The following is a 21,731-nucleotide window of genomic DNA, read 5'->3' on the forward strand; positions in this document are numbered from 1 at the left end:
TGAGTAACATTATGAAAAGTCCTTTAATTACTTTATACTTACTTCGTCAATACAGCATATAAAAATTCAGTAAAAAAAAAACAGCGTTATAAAAAGTAAAACTATATGTGATATAAATTTGTAAAAATAAAACAATTATTATAAACCATTAATGTTAGTTTTAAATTTTTCATATAGTTAAGTTTATTTATAAGAAAATATTACAAATTACAAAAAATATAAGTATGTAATGTACTAATTTAGTAATTCTATTGTGAAAAACTTTAAATTTAAAGTCAAACTTAAGAACATTATCAACTTTTGAAAATAAGTAATTCAATGCAGATTATAAACTTAGTTCACAATTTTAAAAATCTTCAATATTTTGGAAATTCTGCTCAAAATATGTGTTTATCAACGTCGTGTTGTTAATTTATTGAACTGCTTTTATTGGTGAAGGGTGGGTAATTAATTTAAATAAGAAACAAGTGTTTTGAATGATTTAAGGAAATTTCAAGTAAGGGGATTTTATACTTTAGAGACCATTTCTACAAACTTTATATTAAAAATATGCAAAAGATCACATAAAACTTAACTATAAATTGAATCTTTATTAATAACTATAAAGAAATATAGTTGTAAAGCAAATGGGTTGTGAGTTTTCTGCTGAAGATAAAGCCTGTAACTTTCTATACATTACAGCAAATGTTGGCTCTTTATTTGAAAATGTTTGAATGTTTTAATATATTTAAAAAAAATAAAGTATTAGCATAAAAGCAAAAAACACATATTAAAAAAATATATTCATAAATTTTTCACCTAAATAATAAGTAGCTTGTAAACTTTTGTTTTAAAAATAAACAAATGTAAACATTTTTGTAAACTGATAAGTGTTATGATTACTAATTTTTTTTTATAATCATTAAAAAATTAATAATTTAGTATACATTATAAACTAAAACGCAGTTTATAGAAATAGTGATGAACAAAAGATTAAAGTATATAAGTTTTCTTTTTTTTTACTTAAAAAAAGTTATTTAAACTGTTGCTTTGTATACTATTTTATCTAAAAAATAACATAAACTGTGTTAGTTAGAATTTGTTTAGTAAGGAAAACAATTCTACTTGAAACTACATGTATTAGTATGTAATTATGTTAATATGTTATAGCTAGAAGAAATTGAGAAAGTATGGACAGCGGCATTTTCTGAGGTTTGATAATTGCTTCTTGTTTGAAAGTTTTTTATTTAAAAATTTTCACAACAACATTATTTTGTTAGAAAAATATATTTTTTACAATATTTGAATTTAAAAAGATCATAATTAAATTATTGATTAACTTTTAGTAATTGTGTACTTTGTATGATTTTAGAAACAGTTAAAAAAAATAAATTTAAATCAAAATAAACAATAAATTATTTTTTAAATCACTAAATATATTTTGTTTGTCAGTTGTATATGACAACTATCGATGTAATTTAGCTAGCTTATTTATTGTCTTTACCATCAGTAAAACAGTTAAGCAGTTCTGTGTTAATTTAATAGATTTAAAAAATTAACATACTATGTAGATTATAAAGGCGATTTCTCGGTGATTATTTAACTTTGAATACAAACGATACTAAGAATTTGGGAAAATAGTATCCAAAAAAAAAAAAGTTTTAAAATAGTTTGATTTAAATCTATTTTTATATTTGAAATAAACCTTTTTTTCCTAATATTACAATATTTTGTTATAAAATGGTTTAATTCTTAGAATAACAATCTGACTATGCTAAATTATTATTTTATGTTGCAGATAGTCAAGAAATATAAGCCAGACTTTATAGCTTTACACTGTCAGGAAATTGGAGGAAAATGCTATGCAAATTCTAAAGAGGATGTTATAAAATTTGTAAAGTAATTTTCTTACTTATGTTATTTATAAAACTATTTTGTCATATTTTCTCCTAAAAGTTGTGGGTTAAAAAAAGAAACTAAAAAGTGATTCAATTTTTAAATGCAATTCAAGCTAAGTCTCATTTTAGTAATTAACGTTAACTTAAATATTGTTATGGACACCAGGGAGGGGGGATTAAAATACTTTTTTTGAAATTTAGTTTTAAAGTTTTTTGAAAAATTTTACTTAAAAAAATCTTATTTGGTATTTTGTTTATGTCTTATGATGATAAATTTTAGATTTTTGAAATAACAGAATCCAAAAACAGCATAGACATGCAAACAATTATTAATACTTTTCTATATTACTAGTTAAAGTTATATATTTACTAGTTCTGTTTGGTTTGTTACTTTGTTACAGTGGCGTCGCGTGGTATTTTTTTTAGGTGGTGCAGAATTTAAAAAAATATCAATTATTTTAATAAAAATATGTTTTTACTGTCAAGTTTGAAAACAACTGAACTTTTGCTACACCTGAAGATAAGCTTTGCTTTTAAGGGCATAGGGGGGATGAAACAATTTGATCTTATTTTATGTAGTTTTTACTAAGCTACAAGATGCTTTTAACAGATTTTAAAAATTCAGTATATGTTTTAAGATATAGCCGGTCAAAGTCAAAGGCAACAAAAGGTTCATAATGGGAGGCACAAACTAAAACAATGTTTAAAAAAATGTTTTACCCCCCCCTTTATGCCCTTAACATCTACTTTAGAATTTCTTTACTGAAATTACTTTATACAGTTTTAATTTAACTACAAGTCATCTTTTATCAATATAAAAAATTCTTAAAATTTTTGAGATATGGTAATTCACAGTCAGAGGTACAAATGAATCCTTATTTTTATAATATAAACTCAAACAACAAATAAATCAAATCACTAAAATCATATCTTTTTTTTATAAGTTGGCCTCAAAATCTTTAGATGTTCCTTTTATAAAACAAAAAAAATTGCTAAATTAGATATTTAAAACACCAAGAAAAAAAAAGTTATAACAAAAGTTTTTTTTTTGTCTATATAAAAATATATATTGATACTTAAAAATTGAAAACTCCTCTTCAACAAAAGTATAAAGTTTTAAAAAAATTAGGATGAAAAAGTTTAATTAAAAATTGTTTTAAAAATGATGGAGAATATAGGTTTTCAGTAAAATTGTATTTTTTGCTGTATTGGTTTGCTCCTTGTATAATAAACCATTGTACTCTCTGGCTTTGACTGGTTGTAACTAAAAGTTTAATTGGAAATTTCAAGTTTATTAAAGAGTAACTATTAGCTTTCTGAAAAAGTTAAAATAAGAACAACATGTAAAAAAGTGCCTATACACCCTCCCTCCTTACTCCACAGTAATTTGCACTTTTTTTTTTACAAACATTAACATTTTTATTAACTTTTTTCTAATTTTAATGTTCTTTGTTGGAGGTTTAAAATTCAATAGTTTTTTAAGGGTATCTTTTCTTTATTTAATATTTATTTGTTTTTCATTTTGATGACAGTATTTTTCTCAGGAGCTCAACTTTTTTAAGTTTAGTTGTGAGGCTGTTGAACTTTTCAAGAATTTTAAAGATAATTTATAAATATGTAACCATTATAGAAGTAAAAGTTTGGTTAGTTAGTTTTCATGTGGCCATAAGGGTAAAACACTTATTTTTTAATTTTAAATAACCTTGTTATTTTCAGAGTAAAAATTAAAACTGCTATAGTCAGCCTGAATATTTTTCTAATTTGGTCTGTTTTAAATTATCTTGGGTCATCTTGAGTTTTTAACATTTCTAAGTTATCCTGATTATGAGGCAAGGCAACCATGTTTCAACAATTTTATCTAAAATTTTTGCTTTGTTTATGAAAAAATTAAACCAAAAGTTATATAAAGTAGAGGTAGACTAAATTTTCCTTAAATTTTAAACTACTCTATGTAATCAAAGTTTCTAAATTAAGGCTATTTACTTTATTTAAATATGTGATTGTTTCAATAATACTATTTTTTATTTAATATAAATCTAAAATATTTTTTTGTAAGAGTGAACTAGAAGTTTATAATAAACTTCTTAATTCTTTTTTTCAGAACTTGAAATTTATTATTTATTATATTAACTTTATGATAACAATAATCAGTTATAGTTAAGTTTATGTATGCAGATTAAAATAAAAAATAAAATTTTTAAGACTTAGGTGATTTAGGGTTTTTATCTTTTTTTTCAAAATATGCAACTTATGACAAATCTTTTAATAGAAGTGATCTGTTAAATTTAAAAAATCATGTGGGTACATAAACTCAAGTTTAATCCTTTGCAGTAGCTTGCTTTGTTTTTATTTTATGTTTACAATAGCTTGTAGATGATACTTAAGCATGTCCTGTTTTAGGGAATTTTCAACTTAGCTTACTTACCGCAAGATATTGATTTTGCGGTAATTCTTGAAGAAATTTTGCTTTTTTGAGTTCATTTGCGGCAGTCAGCTAAGAGTTTGCGGCAGTGAAGTGGGCAAAATGGTCGTTTTCAAAATTGAAGTTTTAAAAGAGATTTCGTTCAAAAAAATAACGAAAACGTTATAGATACTTATTTTTTTCTTAGAAAATTTCAAGGTGGTGCAGTTGCGGCAGTGCAACACCCCACGCGACGCCCCTGCTTTGTTATATGCGAAAGTTTTATTTTATCATTCAGTAAGAATAAATAAAGTTAATTTAAACTAGACTACAAGAATTGTTTTATACTAAGTTTCAAAAAGTTAACTTAATTTAAATTATATGTTTTTTTCGTTTCTATTTAAGATACTAATAACAGGAGACTTTCCACATGTGATTCACTTAAATGTTACACAGTACAGAGGGTATACATTGACACTGATTATAAACATGCAGAACAATATACAGTGAGATTTTAATGTTTTGATAAGCTATCATAAGTCTGTTTAACATAATTTTAAATTGAAAGTATATTTACATTATAAGTTTTAAAACACTAAAAAAACATGTCTATTTTTATTATAAGTTTTTAGTATTGTTTGTGTTTTTACTCTTTCTATGTAAAAAACTATACATATTTTTTCCTAAAATGTTTCTCAATTAAAATTTTTGAATAAAAATATGAAATAGTAAATGCATTAGTAAAATTTAAAAGCAAAATTTGAATTAATTTCTAATAAAAGTGTTTTCAAGTTTTAATAAAAACTATAGAAACAAACAAATAAATTAAGCTTAACAAAATCTTATTATACAAGAGTTCAATTTATAATATTTATATTTTTATAAAAATAAAAAAGGCCACTAGTCTACAACTAGTTTGAAATTTAGAAAAAGTCTGGTAAATTTCATCTAATTGAATACTTATAATCTTTAAAAGTTTCAAGCTTAATCTTAATAGTTTTAGATGATTTAGTTTTATTTATGTTTATAAATTTCAACAGTTAAATAATAATAATTTTTTTGATAAACTATGATTTTTTCCCTTATTTCTGTGACTGATTGTTAAAAGTTTATTTTATATTTTTTTTTTAAATAAAGCATAATGAAACTTGAATCAGGCTAAATTTTTAATTCAAAGAGTGATAACCCTTATTATATGTTCAAGAAAGCATTTGTTGCTTTTTTGTCTTACTTACAGTTTTTAGAAAAAAACATTTCAAAGTTTTTTATTGTAAATTGTAGTTGTATGCATTTTAAACATTGAAGTTGTATGCTATTGATTTGGGTTGCCACTATTCCTTTTATATAAAAACTTAAAGAACAAACTTCAAGCCAGTTTTTAAAGAATTTAGAAATCTTTTTTAACTTTTGAGATATTTGATTTTTGTAAAAAGTTTCTGATACAAACCAATTATGCACAAATTTTTTGATGGTCAATTTTCTTGTAAATTTTAAAACTACAAAAAATCTATCTTCTCTTTCATTTTTTGAGCTAGAGATCATCTTTCTGGAAATGTTCCTTTTATAGTTTAAAAGAATTTTAATGTTGTGAATTTAAAAATATTGAAAAATATAAATTTTAGGAAAAAAAAAATTTCTTTTAAATAAGACTTTTGTTTTTTAAAATTAATCTTTAATTTTCTAAGTAGTTTTAAATGTCTGATAGCTCAGAATAAATTTTAGAAAATAAGATCAATTTGTAAAAATCAAGGTAGACTCTCTCTATGCCCTTAATTATTTTATTAAAATGATTTTTGCAAGATTTTTATTAAAATTATGAGTATATAAAACTAATTAGTAATAACTTATTTAATGTAGATATTAATTTTACAAACTCTTTAAGTGGTAACTTTATTTATAATTTTTATTTTTAAATAATCAATTCATATTTTAATAGAATAGTTTTTAAAGACTCACTTTGTTCTTAATAACTCTAGTTTTTTTATTTGCTTTAAAGATTTGCAATAATGCTTTTACTGTTATAAAGTAGACATTTTAAAGCTGTAGAAAACATCCAATAAAGCTTATAGAGTTTGTTATTTGGAGATTAACTAAAATACAGGGTTGCAAAAAAATCTTGAATACCGGAAAAACCTGGCATTTGACAATTTAGGTTAAAAAAAACTTGAAATTTTGAACAACTTTTAAATGTTAAATATTAGAATTATGATTTGACACAAAAAAGCTAAAATTTTTTTGTCATTATCAATTTTTTTTAATATTAAAAAACACATTTTAAAAGGCTTTAAGATATTGTTTAAATGTTGTTATACTATTTAACACAGTTTTTTACCTTAAACTTAATTTTTAACTAAAAGTAGACCCTAAAACGTGTGCTTTAAAAAACCTGGAAGAAATTTAAAAAATCTGGATATAATTTGCAAAAAAACTTGGCAACCCTGTAAAATAATTAAGTTCTTTTTTTTTTTGTAGTATTTAAAGATGTAAACGGTTATAATTTTAATATAGTATCTTGTTTTTTACAGGCACTTGGAAACTTTTATTTTGTTCATAATAAAGTGAACAACATTAAATTATACAATTTTAAAAGTTAGTTTGCGCATGAACATCTTTTATGTTTAGTAATCATGCACCAACTTTTAAACCTTTATGTTAATTGTGGTCTTAAAAAGTTATTTTACAATACTATGTGGTTAATTTTGTTAAACAGGTGTTTTGACTGCTCTTTTCTTTTTTATGATATATTATTTATTTTTTCAAGTAAAAACTTTAAACAAAACGTTTTTTAATTGTTTTAATTTAATGTGCACGAATTGTTTTGCTTTAAGTTCTTGCACAGTATGATGACTTAATTTTAATAATAACTCTATGTAAAAAACGTGTGACTTAAAATCTAATTCATGTTTAAAATTTCTGCCCATTTTAGGAACTAAAAGATATAACATACACAACAAATGGAGTTTTATAATATAAATCTTAGTAAAATCTATATGTAATCAAAACAAAGCTATGACATGGTGGTGCCACAATAGTTTTTTTAAATATATTTTGAAACATGAATATCAAGTTTTTATATCTTATAAACTTTTTACCTTGAACATATGTTGAGTTTAACATTATTTATTTGTCATTTAGCTCGCAGATTTAGTTTAATAATTTATCATATGAATTCAAGTTTTTTTATATGTTGACAAATGCATAAAACGTTTTATTAATTAAGGTAGTAGAGCAGAAGTTGTTAGTCTTTTGTAGGTCGCAGGCAAATATATCTAAAAAACTCTGATCATTTACAGTAGGGTGTATCTGTTGCCTGGACCTTGGAGTTAAGCTTAGTTTAACCTTTTGTGCTTGGCAAATCACATAGATAAACAACACAAAAAAAAAGTTTCCAAGCTTTTACCACACTTGCGCTATTTACATTTTTCTAAAAACTAACCCTATGTAAATTGTATGGGACCTTGAAATTTTTACCTTTAAATTTTTGGCTGAAGTTTTTTGCACATGTAGCAATAATCACAAACACATTTTACGCGTTTTTAGTCATTTTGAAAACAGTTCTATGCAGGAATTTATTTATTTTCTGTACTTTTTCATTATTTTTTGATGTTTTTAGGTTTTTTTTATAAAACCAAGAAGTGTCTGCATAAAACTTTAATAATTCAAATCTTCTTAAGACGCGAAGAATGTGTTTTATGATGGTTGCTACATGTACAAAAATTTTAATTCAATAACTTGAAGATCGAATTTTTTAAGTCCCATTCAATTTACATAGGGTAGGTTTTCAGAAAAAATTTAAACAGCCCGAGTGTGGTTAAAGCTAGGAAGCTATTTTTTTGGGAACGGGTCGAATATGCACTAAGATATTTCTGTACAAAGGGTCAAATATGCACGAAGAGACACTTTTGCACAAAGGGATATTTTTGCACAAAGACATTTTTGCACAAAGGGTCACTTTTTCTATAAAAACTATATGGATTAATTATTTTGTACTTTAATTTAAGAAACTGTTAAATTCTATTTGAATTTTTTAATCTATTTGTATGCTTAGTAAATCAAGTTTGTTGTATATTTATTTAAAATTCCTTTTTATAGCGTTAACAATTGTTTGTTTTTGCTAAGTTTTTAACATTTTCATTGAAGTTTATAATGTTAACATATTAATATTTTAACATAGATTGTTTTTACACAAAACTAACAAACTATAAATAAATCATGATATTAGCAAATTATAACCATTTTAATTCTACATATTGTTAGTGATTAAAACGTTTAAAAAGTTTTAAGCATAAGTTAATGGAAAGAGTTTATCAAAATTATTTTTTTATTACAAGATTATTTATTGCCACATACTTAGCCTACTCAGTATAACTATTGCAAACTCATGCTAGTTAAACCCTTTTTTAGGATTTTAAAGCTCAGGCTTGTTTGAAGTTTTTTTTAGAAAACCCAAGTTACTTTGTTTTTTTTTTTTGATATCAGGCTGGTTTCTATGATTTATAAGTTTTTTTAGATATTAAGTACTTATATTTTTATTGTTGTTATTATTTTATTTTAAAGTTTTGAAACTTAATTAACAGTAGTTTTTCCCGCATGCTACTTTTTTTTTTCTCACAAGTCAGCCTGACTTTGACTAGTTTGTTGTAACTTAGGGCTTAAGCTATCTTTTAGTTGTTAAGGCTTGATTTTTTTTGCTTCTAAAAGTGGCAACCTTTTTACTACTTTTTTATCCAAATTATAAACGTTAATTGTAAACATCGGTGTAATTTTTAATCTCAATTGCATTTATTGAATAAAGTTATTTTATTTAGCTTTTGTTATTATATAGTATTTAATTGTTGTTATAATATAAATGTTACATCCTACTGCTACTTTTTAATTTTTAATTTTTTTTTAGATGTTTTTTTTCTAATATGTTTAATTTTCAGTTTTTAAAGTACTTTACTATTAGACCATCTTTTTTATTATTTTTTTTAGGTCGATACATCAAATTAACATGAAAGCAATATCAAAACTTATTTTCTAAAAAAAGTTTTGAAAATAGTACATATAAATAAACAGATCTTTTTTCCTAAACTACTGATACTAAGTGTAAATAATAAATATAACTTAATTATTATTTACATTTTTTACGATTTTAAAGAATTTTTTTTACATATAAGCTTAAAAAGAATTTAACTTATAAGAAGATAATTTATAGTGTCTTAATAACACCCAGGTAGTTTTCGTAAGTTTAATTCGAGCTTTCTAAAAACACTGATGTAGTAAAATCTTAATGACCTGTATTTATATTATATTGTATAGTATTTTTGAATAAAAATACAATTTTCATAATTGTAAACATAAAAAAAAAAAAATTTAAATCAACTATTAAGTATATGAATTTTACTTTTTGATTACAGTTATTAAACAAAAGCTGCTAGAATAGATCAAGATCAAAAAAAAAATTGTCAGCTATGATAATAAAACTACTTTAATATTAGAAAAAGAATACAAGTTAGTAAATGACAAAACATTCTATTTTGATGAGCTTGAGAGTTTGCATGAAATTCAAAAAGAAAAGTTTCCTAAAGATTTCTTTCCAGAGGTTTAATTGTTTTATTTTTACTCGAACATTTAAAATCTTTTACATAGAGTAGAAAAACAATATTTTCGACAATTAAAATATCAAACTACAGGAAATAAACTAAATTAAAATATTTTAAATTAAACATTTTTAGCATTTAGATTAAATTATAAAGTTTTATAAAATTGCTTATAATAAATTGGAAGTTAAAAGCGTTTTTTAAGTTTATTTAGAGGGTATCTATATTTAAACTTACTATCTTTATTCTTAAGGTTTTTAGTAGTAACGAATTTTAATTTTTGCAATAATTTTAACGGATGTTTAAGCATTAGATTTAGCAATTTTAAGCATTTACTTAGAAAACAAGATCAATTTGTTTTATTAATGTATGTATTTGTTTTTTAAACTTTTTAATAAATTATTCTATTTTTTTTAACTGTTTTATTAGTCTTGTAGTCTTACTTGCAATCATTTTTAGTGCAGGTGGTCGCGTAAGGGATATATCAGAACAAGGTGGAAATTAGGCAACAGGTTTTATGTTGATTATTTTAATGAAAAACTAGGTCATTAAGTTGTAAGTTTTTTTGTCATAGAAATAAACTTTTGAAGCTAAGGCTGTAGAGCAGAAGTCGTCAGCTTTTTGTAGGTCGCGGGCAAATTTGACTAGATAAGGTTTCCAGCAGACCGCAGTTATTTTTAAATAATTGTAGTAATCAATATAAATATACTATTTTATACCAAAAAGTGTAATGAAATAAGCCTTAATGGAGCACTAGTAAAAAGTTATTATTAATTAAAAAGCCAAATGGTAAGTTTTAGCCATTTAAAAAAATAAAAGGTAAATGCTCTTTGAAGTCATAAAAAAAAAGAACAAGTAAACAGTATTTGTTTTGTTTTTATACTATCTAGTTGTAAAGCTAATAAGTTAAAGCAGTTGTACTTATAACATGTTAAAAATATACATTTTATTGACTAACTTAAAATTGCAATAGAGTGATTGAGCTGATAAACATTCATTTATTCCATGATGAAAATAATTTATTATCATCCAATCAATCTCCTAGTTCTTATTCTGTATACAGAAAACGTGCTTTACAGTTTGTTATTGACAAGTTAGTTTTTATTTAGTCTTAACTATTTATATTTTTGTTGTGGAGCATGATTATTTATTTAATAAACTAAGTTAATCATTTAAGTTAGTAGGCATATTACATATGAAATACAGTTTTTTCCCTAAATATTTTTTTTCTAATTTAAAAGATTAGTTATGAAAAGTTATAGAGGAACATTTTAAAATTTATAATTAAGTTGTTTGAAAATAATTAAAGAAGATATATCTTTAAGGATTATTTAATTTTATGGAATGTTTTATTTTTACTAAACCTATTTGAAAAAAACAACTGTGTTAAATTTTTTAATCGTAGGCTAAAATAAAAATATATAATAAACGATATTAATAAAACTAATAATGTGTAACTACAAAAATATTACATAGTTTTTTTAGTTTATTCTATTTGTTATAACTTCAAGATTTAGTATTAAAAATAAAAAAATCAACTATTTTTAAAACACAAAATATATTTATGTTTTTGAGTATTTTTTGAACTAAGTTTTATAGACACGACAGTTTTAAACTGGTGTTTAGGAACGATGTTAAAAACCTTTTGAAATAACTTATATAGAAATAGTTAGAATTCAATTTAATTGTTTTTATAGTTATAAGCTATTTGTAAAAACATTTAAAGTTGCATGATGTGAACTATGAAAAATATAATATGGTTTTTGACTGTTTATGATAGTCTAAAATTTCGGTAGTAAAGTTAATTTTTATTAGAATAACTTTAATATAAAATATAGGTTGACAACTGGAGAAGATATCTGTAAAAATGGAATATTTTTTTTATTTGGTGATTTGAATTTTAGATTAGAACTGAAATCTGTTATAGAAGTTGGTGATTTTATGTCTTGATAAAACTATTTGCCAAAATGTTAAATGGTTTATATATTTTTTAATAAAAAACTTATATATATTGTAATTCAAATTAATTTTAGAAAAGTTTAACTATTTTACAATATGGTCATTAAGTTTTATGAAATATAAGAATAGTGATAATAGTTCTACAACTAAAATAATTGTAACCATTTTTATTATTTTATTTGTTAAGCTACTTTTTAAACATTGCTTTTGGTTAGTAATTTATTAATATATCGAATTAATATTTGTTTTAATAAAATAGTTGATGTTATTGCTATACATATAGTTTAGTTATAAAAAAACTGTTTTATAATATCGATAAGAGTATTTTGAAAAACATGATCCGTTTTCCTGGATTTAAAAAATGTTGTGCAACTTAATATATTTCTATATAGTTTAATATAATATTATAAATACAAATATGTAATAAATTGGTATTTTCAGTTCCTTATCAGTCTCGTATATTTTTTATACAATTTTTTAATCATCTCTAAGTTTGTTAACTGATGCCAATAAAGAAAGTCCACTCAACCAATATGAAAAATATAAATATCTTAGACTAAAATACTGAAAACGTTGAAAGTTTTAAAATTTTGGTAGCTCATTTGTTTTATTTATATTTATATAAATACATTTATTTAAAACTTTAAACATCGAAACATTTGATAATTACCACCATTCAGATAGAATGACGTTGCTTATTTAAAACAATGAACTGACTCATTATTTGTCGTGTAACTTTTATATAAAGTTTTCAAACATATTAAGCGTTCACTCAACTGAAACCTAATTCTTCTAGTTTGAAGTTAAGTATACTTTTATTTTAAATTTTTACTTTTACACTGCTGTAAGTTAGTTTCAGAAAATGTTTAAGTAAAATATAGGTACAAAAAATAAAAAAAAATACCAAAAATTTAAAAGCTTAGCGATGTTGTATAAAGTTTAAGATCAATTGTAAAATAAATATTCAACTTTTTTTATTTTTGTTTTGTAAAATAAGCTAATAAGTAACAACAAACATAATTCAATAGTTTATATACATAAAGTGTATATACAAAAAAACTTTTTCCTTGTACAGCTGTTTCAGAGTACTAAACACTTTCTTTAGCAAGGTTTTTATTCAATAAAAGCAAGTTATAAGTATGAGTACAAAATTAATAAAATTGGATATTACATGAAAACAGTACAAGAACTGAACAAAATTAAAAAATTCTTAACACAGTTATAAAACAAGTTACTTATTGTAATGCGAACAACCATTCTGTAATTACTTCCTCTTGGTAAAAGATTCCGGTTTTTCACGATTGAAATATCAATGTTTTTTTTACATAATTTACACCTATCTTCAAACTGTGTTTGTTTTTCCGTCTTGCTAATATTTCTATATAAATTTTGAAATTAGCTATTTTTAAGCTTCCTTATACTCTATGATAAAGTTGTAGCGTTGCCATGTTTTATATGTTTGATACTCACGTTTTGTATAGCATTCTTTGAATGATAATTTTGATTATCTATTATAAGACTTTGTATTATTTTGAGATTTTACAGTAACTTTAAGAGTTAAGTTTTCTGTTAGATATTTGCTATCGACCGGACATTCTTGTTTTTCGCAGTCGCACATTCGTGTTGGGTCAACCGGTTGCAACTAACTGAAACAAAGTTAGTGTATCATCTTTAAACTGTAGTAGATCAATAAGCTGCAATTTGATACAATAATTTGTAGTAAATTAACATTAGCAGTTCAGCATAAGAATCTGTAGTAGATGGACAGTTACAATTTGATACAAATATCTGTAGTAGAAGAAAAGTAAAAATCCAATACAATAGTTTTAAGTAGTGTAAAGTTATAATTCAACACTTGAATCTGTAGAGATTGGCAGATTTTTATTTTTTAAATTTCTTAATTATGTAATTTCTCTATCGATAGTTCATCAAGATTCTCCATCTATAACATAAAAAAACTATGAATAAGTGCTGTGACTAATGCATACTTTTTGTATAACCCTTATCTAGCATTGCTTACCGCCAACACAACCAACTAAACTAATTAATCTACCTATGAAAGATACTTACTAATAATAAACATTTATCACGTCTTTCAATGTCTTTTTTAATACCTATACATTTTTAACTCTTCTTGTATCAACTATTTTTTTGAAATTAAGTTAATTTATTTAAGCAAGCATTCAAAGTTAATTTTAACACAGAAAATTCTTCCGGAAGCCAGTAAAGAAATTATTGAAGATGAAAATAATCCTGTAAAAGTTATTTATACAGACAGTAATTATAAAAATAAAATATCTACCAATGAATCAAAGTATTTGTTAGTTCTCCAAAAGAAACTTTTTCAAGTTCAACATGATATTATTACTAAAAATGAAAAATACGATCATGTTAGTTTAAGAGTATATAATTTAATAAATTTTGTACACGATAGTATTTTTTTTTTATAATTAGATATTTTCTTTAAATTAAAATATTGGAAAACAATTAAAGCTTACCGTTAAATAGATATAAGAATTCTATCAAATTCAATTAAAATGAAAAAAAAATATTTACAATTAATGATTCATTGTAGTTGTACAAGTTACTGTTTAGTAGCTTTAAAAAAATATCTATATCAAATTTGTATTTTGTTTACTTTCTTCTGATTATTTGTAAAATACCCAAAATTAGTTTATCAACTTACAAAACTAGGTATTTAAAATAGGCAACTTAAATATTTAGATGTAGAAAATGACGTATGAACTAAAAAAATTCCTTACGCTCAGAATAATTTAACTTTTCCAATTTTTTGATACTGTTTTATTTAATGTTTTGTATTTTATAAATTTTCAGTCATTTTTTTTGTGTATAGAGACGTAATGTCACACATGTTTTTCTTTTACAAGTTTCAATCGCTGAGATCGTAAATAAACTTGGGTTTATAAAAATAAAATTAATCTCTATTTAAAATAGTAAATAAACTTATAGTTGTTGGAGTTCGACAAAGAATTATTAAGTCATCAAGAACTGAACGAATTTCGAATAAATTTTTCGCCCACGTTAGTCTTTTTTTTGCTTTAATTATTTAACGATCGTTTTCTCTTAAACTTTTATTTTTTAAAGCTTTAACCTAGTTTTATATCAAAAAAAGTTGTTTTAATTACTGACAAGTATTCATATAGTAATTTCAAAAAACTTTAGATGAGGATCAAAACTTTATAACTTTATTGTTTTCCCATGTTTTACAATATATTAGTTAAATATTTTGAACATAAAGTAAATTATTTATGTTTTTATTTTAATTTTGAAAGTAAATATTTTTTCAAAGTCTTAAAGTGTTTGATTTTGGAAATTTGACTCTAGAAAACAGCCAATAAAGTATTTGCATTCAAAAACAGTTTTTTGATTTTCTAATGGGCTCTACTCGTTTGAATCTCTAAAATTTAACTCCTATTTACCTTTAATAGTTGTAATATATCTATAATTCGACTAAGTCAGGGGTCGGTAGCCTTTTATAAAAATTGGAAGTTTTTCCAAATAAAATGGGTAGAAAAAATTCTTTCACGGGTCGAAGTTATTTAAAAAGTTTATAGTAATCTTTAGAAAAATTCTGTTTTAAACAAAAAACGGATAAAATATTTATTTTTAAAGCACTAGTAAATACTAACTAAATAAGAGCCTATTTTTAACTGTCACCACGAAAACTACAACTTTTATTGTTTAAAAAAAATGTTTTTGATTGAAAATTACATTGCGGACTGTATATTTTTACTTTGTGCATTTGGCTCTCGGGCTAGTTTGTCTCTGATGAGTCTGATTGCTGGACTTAGTATTTGCTCTGACGCCAAGTTTTTAAATCAATTTATTTTGTTTTTATTTTACGATTAACTAATAACGATATTTATGAAAGTTTATAACAATATTATAACTATTCAAAATATAAATTTAAGCGTTTGTTAACATAAGATCCTAGCGAAACAAGTTTACTGGAATATATAATAAAAAAAATTATTCAGTATCCTTTTTTTATTACATTGACATATGTTTATGTGTGTTAAACGAGTCAACACACTTCAACTGAGCTCTGTAAAAAATAAATGCTGTAAAAGAAGAATAGAAGCTAAATTAGGTATATACATGTGTCCATTAAAAATAAAAATGATTGCTGTAGATTTTTATAGCTTAATGGTTAATAATAGATAAAATATTTGATGATAAATCCGACTGTTATAAAAATATATAACATTTGTAATTATTGAGTCTATATTAAATAAATTAAAGTAAAAATACATGATATAAACTACTTAAATGAAAATGAAGGAAGTACTAATTCTAAATATCTACTGGTTACTAATCATTGAAAAAATGTATCTAATAATTACGTCACAACGTTTATGAACATTAGGCTACCTAGTTAATTTATACTACAAAGTTAGATAATTAATTCTTTATGTTTGGAAAAAATAGTAGAGCACTTTAATTTAAAAAAGTAATATGTAATTTATTGTGGATAAAAAGTAAAACAACAAACATTAATTATTAATTTAATAAATTAAACAATAGTAAAGGCAATAAAAGCCAAAGAAACTTGGTATAATATATATTTTTTTATTGAATTCTTATAATGGTTAAATCTAAATTATAACAAAGTTAAAGTTAGATACAATTAGAAATCAGATAGAATTTAAGTTCAAAAATTAAAAATAAAAAAAACAAAGCACAAAAAGTCAAACTTGTTATTAAATTTTCAAAGCCCTGACCAATAATTAAGTTACAGCGTCATTCATAAAACTACGCCCAATAGAACGGCTAGGGGCCTTTTTACTGCAGATTTATACTTAGCATATAACCACCTTGTTGTTTTATGTTTTACATTTTAGCTTCCATATTAAACACAAACCCGTAATTTATAACATAGTTTAATTATTAAATGTTTAAAATATCTGTATAAGATTTTAAATTTAGATACCCGACTGCTTCTTTCTAAAATAATAATTGACTAGTTATTTTACTTATTGTATAATATAAATGTAGTTTAAGTCATGGTGGTTTTATGTATGGTGTTGTAACTTAATTATTGGTCAGGGCTTTGAAAGTTTATAACAAGTTTGATTTTTTGTGCTTTGTTTTTTTTTTTAATTTTTGAACTTGAATTCAACCAGCTTTCTAATTGTATCTAACTCTAGTTTTGTTATAATGTAGATTTAACCATTATAAAAACTCAATAAATAAAATGTATATCATACCAAGTTTTTCTATTATAATCAATATTATATGAAGGTTAACTCGTTATTTATTTTGTTAAGTTTATTTAGTCAAATAATTAAAAATATATAGAGACAATAACAGTTTATAAAATACGAAACAATAAACTACATAAATTTACATCTCCCTAGCTCATTGGAAGTTCAAAATCAATATTTATTAGAAGGAATTGACAAAATTGAGAACAATTTTAAACACAAAATTAAAGTCTAGATATAATAAATTTAATGCTACTATATCTAAATTAATAAGTTAAATCAAGAATCTTAATTAAACAGCTATGAAAATGCACTAAAAAAGATTTAAATTATCTACCATTCCATGCTAAGTCCATCCTGGTCAATCGGAAATGCTCATCATCTTTTTTATACCATTTACTTCACGTTCAAACCTCTCTCTTGTGCATTTAGTCCTTAGGCAAATAGTACATCATTTTTCTCGAAACCACCGAAACATGAACATACTCTTTATCTACTCGACTTGTAGTGAAACCGTTGGAATGGTCACCAACATCGTCTAGAGAATCATAAAAGTTATGGCTCTGTAGATTAATATAGCTACCACTTATGGCCTGTGAATTGTTGAACCTATTTTTGCTATATTTATTAGGACTTCAGATTCTACTGTAATGATTTTAAAAAATATCTGCTAGGTTGATAATGTTATCTGCTGCTCCTGCTATAACATCTTATACTGGGGATTATGTCCCTGGATGAGGAATAGTACTGATTTCTGCAGGGAGGTTTTGAGTATCTGCAGTCTCCGTGGAAAACGCAATCTTCTAATAGCCATACCTTTATTTTTTTTTCTTTTAGTGAGAAGTTTTCATGTTACAAGCAGCAAATTGAAACTGCAATTTCTAGACATGAATCATCTTCTGATCCATTCTACCCATGGTGTCAGAGTTCAACAAATTCTAGTTTTTGCTATACCAATTGCTCACTGAAGTAAAATGAAAACTTGTTTGTTTTAAATGAAAATTTAATGCTCTAGTATTTGAAGCAGTTCGTTTTTACAAGTTAACATGGAATCTTCAGCATCTCTGGTATATTCAAACTTGGGTTGATGCTTTGGTTTGTTGCCTGTTCAAACGCTACAATACTTAACATATTTGTTGTTTTTTTTTCTTCTCTAGTTGCCTTCCATCGACTTCTTCTCTGCAAATAATTCGCTGCCAGTCTTGATGTGTGTTACAGGTTTTCAGTCTAAGTAGGAAAAATGCCGTACTTAATTGTTTTGAAACATTTTAACTTTCAATGCTTCTCCTTAAAGTGCGTCACATGATTTTGTTTCTTTACGAACATCAAGTTGTAATACAGGGGACACGTCCGTGACTGCCTTTTTACCGGATCCGGTCCTCTTTTCACTTTTTTATGTCTAAAAGGTACTTTCTGTCAATATCGGTGCTGAAAAGTTCCTTTCTTTTACAAAACAATATTTACACAACCTCATTTTGAGTTGAGTCCAACAATTTACAATGTCTGTATTCCTTTTCATAAATATATAACATAAGACAAGTAACCGGTGTTGCCGTAAGCAAAGTTAGGACTGATGTTGATAATGTAGATACATTCCTCTAACAAACTGTTGTCATAACTTTTTTCAATGTTTAGAAGGTACTTGTTCTTTATAATTTGTTACATAATGACCATCTGATATTCAACATTGAACATTGGATCGTCGCTATCGACCTTCTGGTCCTCTATAATGCATATTGGATATTTTTATTGAACATCGGATAGTCCACGTTGACTGTATGTTTGATTACAACTAGTATTTTCATCAATTCAGCTACGCAGTTTTCAAGCTTTGAAAATATGTGCGGATCATTAACAAGCGTATGATCACATAGCTTTCTCACACACAATTGAATATCTTAACTCCTGCATTATCTATATTTAACTTTTACCTAGTTATTTGTTTTGGTCTGTGTATCTTTCATTTATTTGTTTAAAATACCATTTTTGATTTAATGTAACTGAAGACCTCTATTTGGCGAATGTTATTTTGTAATAAAATCTGAATAAATAAAATCTTGCGTATTGTATTTATAAATAAGTAGATTAAAATACAGCAAAATTTTCACACAGACTCTTAATACTTTATTCAATAATTTAGTTTTAAACTAGTATAATTGTTCTAAGTATTGCACTGGTTTTATAATTTATCTTCGATTTTAGTAAAAATATTTTTTTGTTATACTAGATATCCATACTCAGAAGAAATCAATGATCCGAACAAGTTTATGAGTACAAGATGTCCAGCTTGGTGTGACAGAGTTTTATTTTCGCCTCAATCTTTAGAGTTACTCAAGTCTGAAGTAAGTTTTTTTTAAAATAAAATAATTAATTTTTATAAGTTTTGAAATTGGAAAGATAAAAAAAAATACAAAGTTCCCAACAGTTTTTAGTCCATTATATTCTAAACTTTGTGTTTTACTTGTTCGGCTCACTATTTACATATAGTTTTTAAATAATACAGTATACAGTATAATAATAACAGTAAATATCATTTTCATAAAATCTGAAGCAATTTTATGATTTCTTTTTATTCATGAAATTTTTATTAATATTTTTATTCTATTTTACTAAAAAGTTTCCTCGGAAACTAAATAACTTTTCAAACTGTTGTTCTTTCAAGATATTATTATTAAACAAAAACAGAAATGTGTAGGAGACATAGTTTACGGAAGAGTTGGAGATGAAGTGTGTATGGGGGATCACAAACCTGTCTTTTTATCTTTTTCTCTGAAAACTAGTACTTGAAATGTCACCACAAATAATATTTTTAGTAACCTATAACTTATCAATTTTATGTTTGTATGCTTTAAGTAAAAGAAGTATTCTTTTTTTTAGAAGATCTAATAATAAAAATTAAGAAAAATATTGTTGATAAGTTTACAACTTAGGGAATTTAAAAGGTTTAGTTTCTACAACAATATCTATAAGTAAAACTCAAGCTAGTGAAAATTTTAAAAGTTTTTTATCATTTAAAAGTGTCTAGAAGTTAAAAATGTTTAATAACATCAGAATAGATAAATAGCACAAGTTTATTTTTAAATAATATAGTTTCTCAACATTCCTTATAACACTTACATTTTATCTTTAGTAAGGTGTTTAATTTTTATTTTTAATTTTTAGACTTTATTTAAGCAGAACTTATAGTATTTACCTTGTTTATATTTTTTTTCGACTGATGTATATTTATTCGCCTTGAAATGTTTTGCATTTAAATTGAAAACTTTTGTTTTTTGTTATTAAAATATCTGTAATTAGTTTTTGTCCTAGAGTTTGGAGATTTAATTTCTCACAACATCAAACGATAGTAACGTAACTTTTTAAATGTGATTTTCTATACTTTTTTGTAAAGTTTAATTTGTTTGCTTTGTATAAAATGCTATATTTTATAAATAAACAGAACTGAATAAATAAAATTAGGTAAAAACATAAGTTGTTTTCGGTTTTACTTTATTAATTTAACTATAGATAAAAAAAAAATTTACAAGATTCTTTTTTGACAAAAACTGCTTATGATTTTTTTTCAATTTTTTCTTGATCTTTTAAAATTTTCAAACTACATTCATGTATAACATATTTTTATTTGAACTTAATAAAAATAAACAATATTTTTTAATGGTTTATATGTTATTTAAATCTTCATAATTAAGTATTTCAAAGTTTACTTGAAACTTCATTTTAATTAGTTCCAAACTTATGGTTAACCATAAGCATTAGTATTTACATATATAAAAATAACTATACAATTTTTTTTAAACTTTTTTTATAGCTTTAAAGGGTTAATTGTAATTAGTTAACTTTTTTCTTTAGGTAGTAAACTGAAGTATAATTATCAATAAATATTTAGAAGTATTTTACTTAAATACACTCAACATGTGGCGAGTAGTAACCATATTTTAGTAAACTTTTAATTGCAACTAAAACTGATTAAATATAACATGTATAGATAGTTTCTCTTATGATTAAGACACTTTATAACGTTAGTTATGTATGCAGAGAGAGCTTTACTTTTAGGAGTCTACAGATTAAAATGTACAATTTTACACTTAGAGTTTATCAAAATACACAGTGTTAAATGCACAAGGCAATGTTCACAAACAAATATTCTCTTATTATTTGTTAATATTATTTTGTGCGTTGTATGCTGTGTATTTTGATAGACTCTAAGTGTAAAGTTTTAGTTCTTATAAGTTAATTCCATTATAAATTTATTGTCAATTTTTTTTTTTGGACTAATAGTGTCAAACGTTATACTTACTCGACAATGAAACCGATTTTTAAACAAACAAAAAAAAAAAAAACTCTTGCATTTTATTTACCTTGACAATTACGGTTTGGTTACCAATTCTACTAATTGTCTGATGTGATAAACATGTTTACTCCACAAATATTTCTTGCTTTGAAAGGACTAATTTAAAACAGCAACAAACACTGCAAACTAGATGGTTTATTAGTTTCAATGTAACTTACTTTTCTGCATGTTTTAATTTTTAACTTTTATACTAGTTTATTGTGATTTACAGTTTTTTGTATGTTTTTTTTAACTTTTATTACATTGTACGTTTGACAACCTGGTTTGATTTTTATAAAAATTATTGTTATTTGTAATAATAATAATAAGTGTAGTAACCAGAAAAATATCAATATC

General features: G+C 24.0%; 1 protein-coding gene across 1 annotated transcript; it reads left to right on the forward strand.

The window, feature by feature from the left end:
• The first annotated feature begins 569 nt into the window (after window positions 1–569).
• On the forward strand, window positions 570–20,240 carry LOC145833291 (inositol polyphosphate-5-phosphatase A-like). Its single transcript, XM_082940478.1, has 13 exons — window positions 570–707; window positions 1,150–1,191; window positions 1,778–1,878; window positions 4,697–4,784; window positions 6,804–6,867; window positions 9,759–9,862; window positions 10,320–10,372; window positions 10,834–10,953; window positions 11,699–11,789; window positions 14,024–14,209; window positions 14,790–14,860; window positions 19,272–19,386; window positions 19,730–20,240. Exons 1-13 carry the CDS (start codon window positions 627–629, stop codon window positions 19,829–19,831), a joined length of 1,218 nt encoding a protein of 405 aa, XP_082796604.1. The 5' UTR covers window positions 570–626; the 3' UTR covers window positions 19,832–20,240.
• The last annotated feature ends 1,491 nt before the right edge of the window (window positions 20,241–21,731 follow it).

This window comes from Thalia democratica, chromosome 1, assembly GCF_965202585.1.
Source record: "Thalia democratica chromosome 1, ktThaDemo2.hap1.1, whole genome shotgun sequence".
Classification (NCBI taxonomy): domain Eukaryota; kingdom Metazoa; phylum Chordata; class Thaliacea; order Salpida; family Salpidae; genus Thalia; species Thalia democratica.

Coding starts and splice junctions, on each gene's coding strand:
- LOC145833291 (XM_082940478.1), top strand. CDS start 627: ATGGGTTGTGAGTTTTCTGCTGAAGATAAAGCCTGTAACTTTCTATAC. Junction 708..1,149: donor TTGGCTCTTTATTTGAAAAT/GTTTGAATGTTT, acceptor AATATGTTATAG/CTAGAAGAAATTGAGAAAGT. Junction 14,861..19,271: donor CGAATAAATTTTTCGCCCAC/GTTAGTCTTTTT, acceptor TTGTTATACTAG/ATATCCATACTCAGAAGAAA.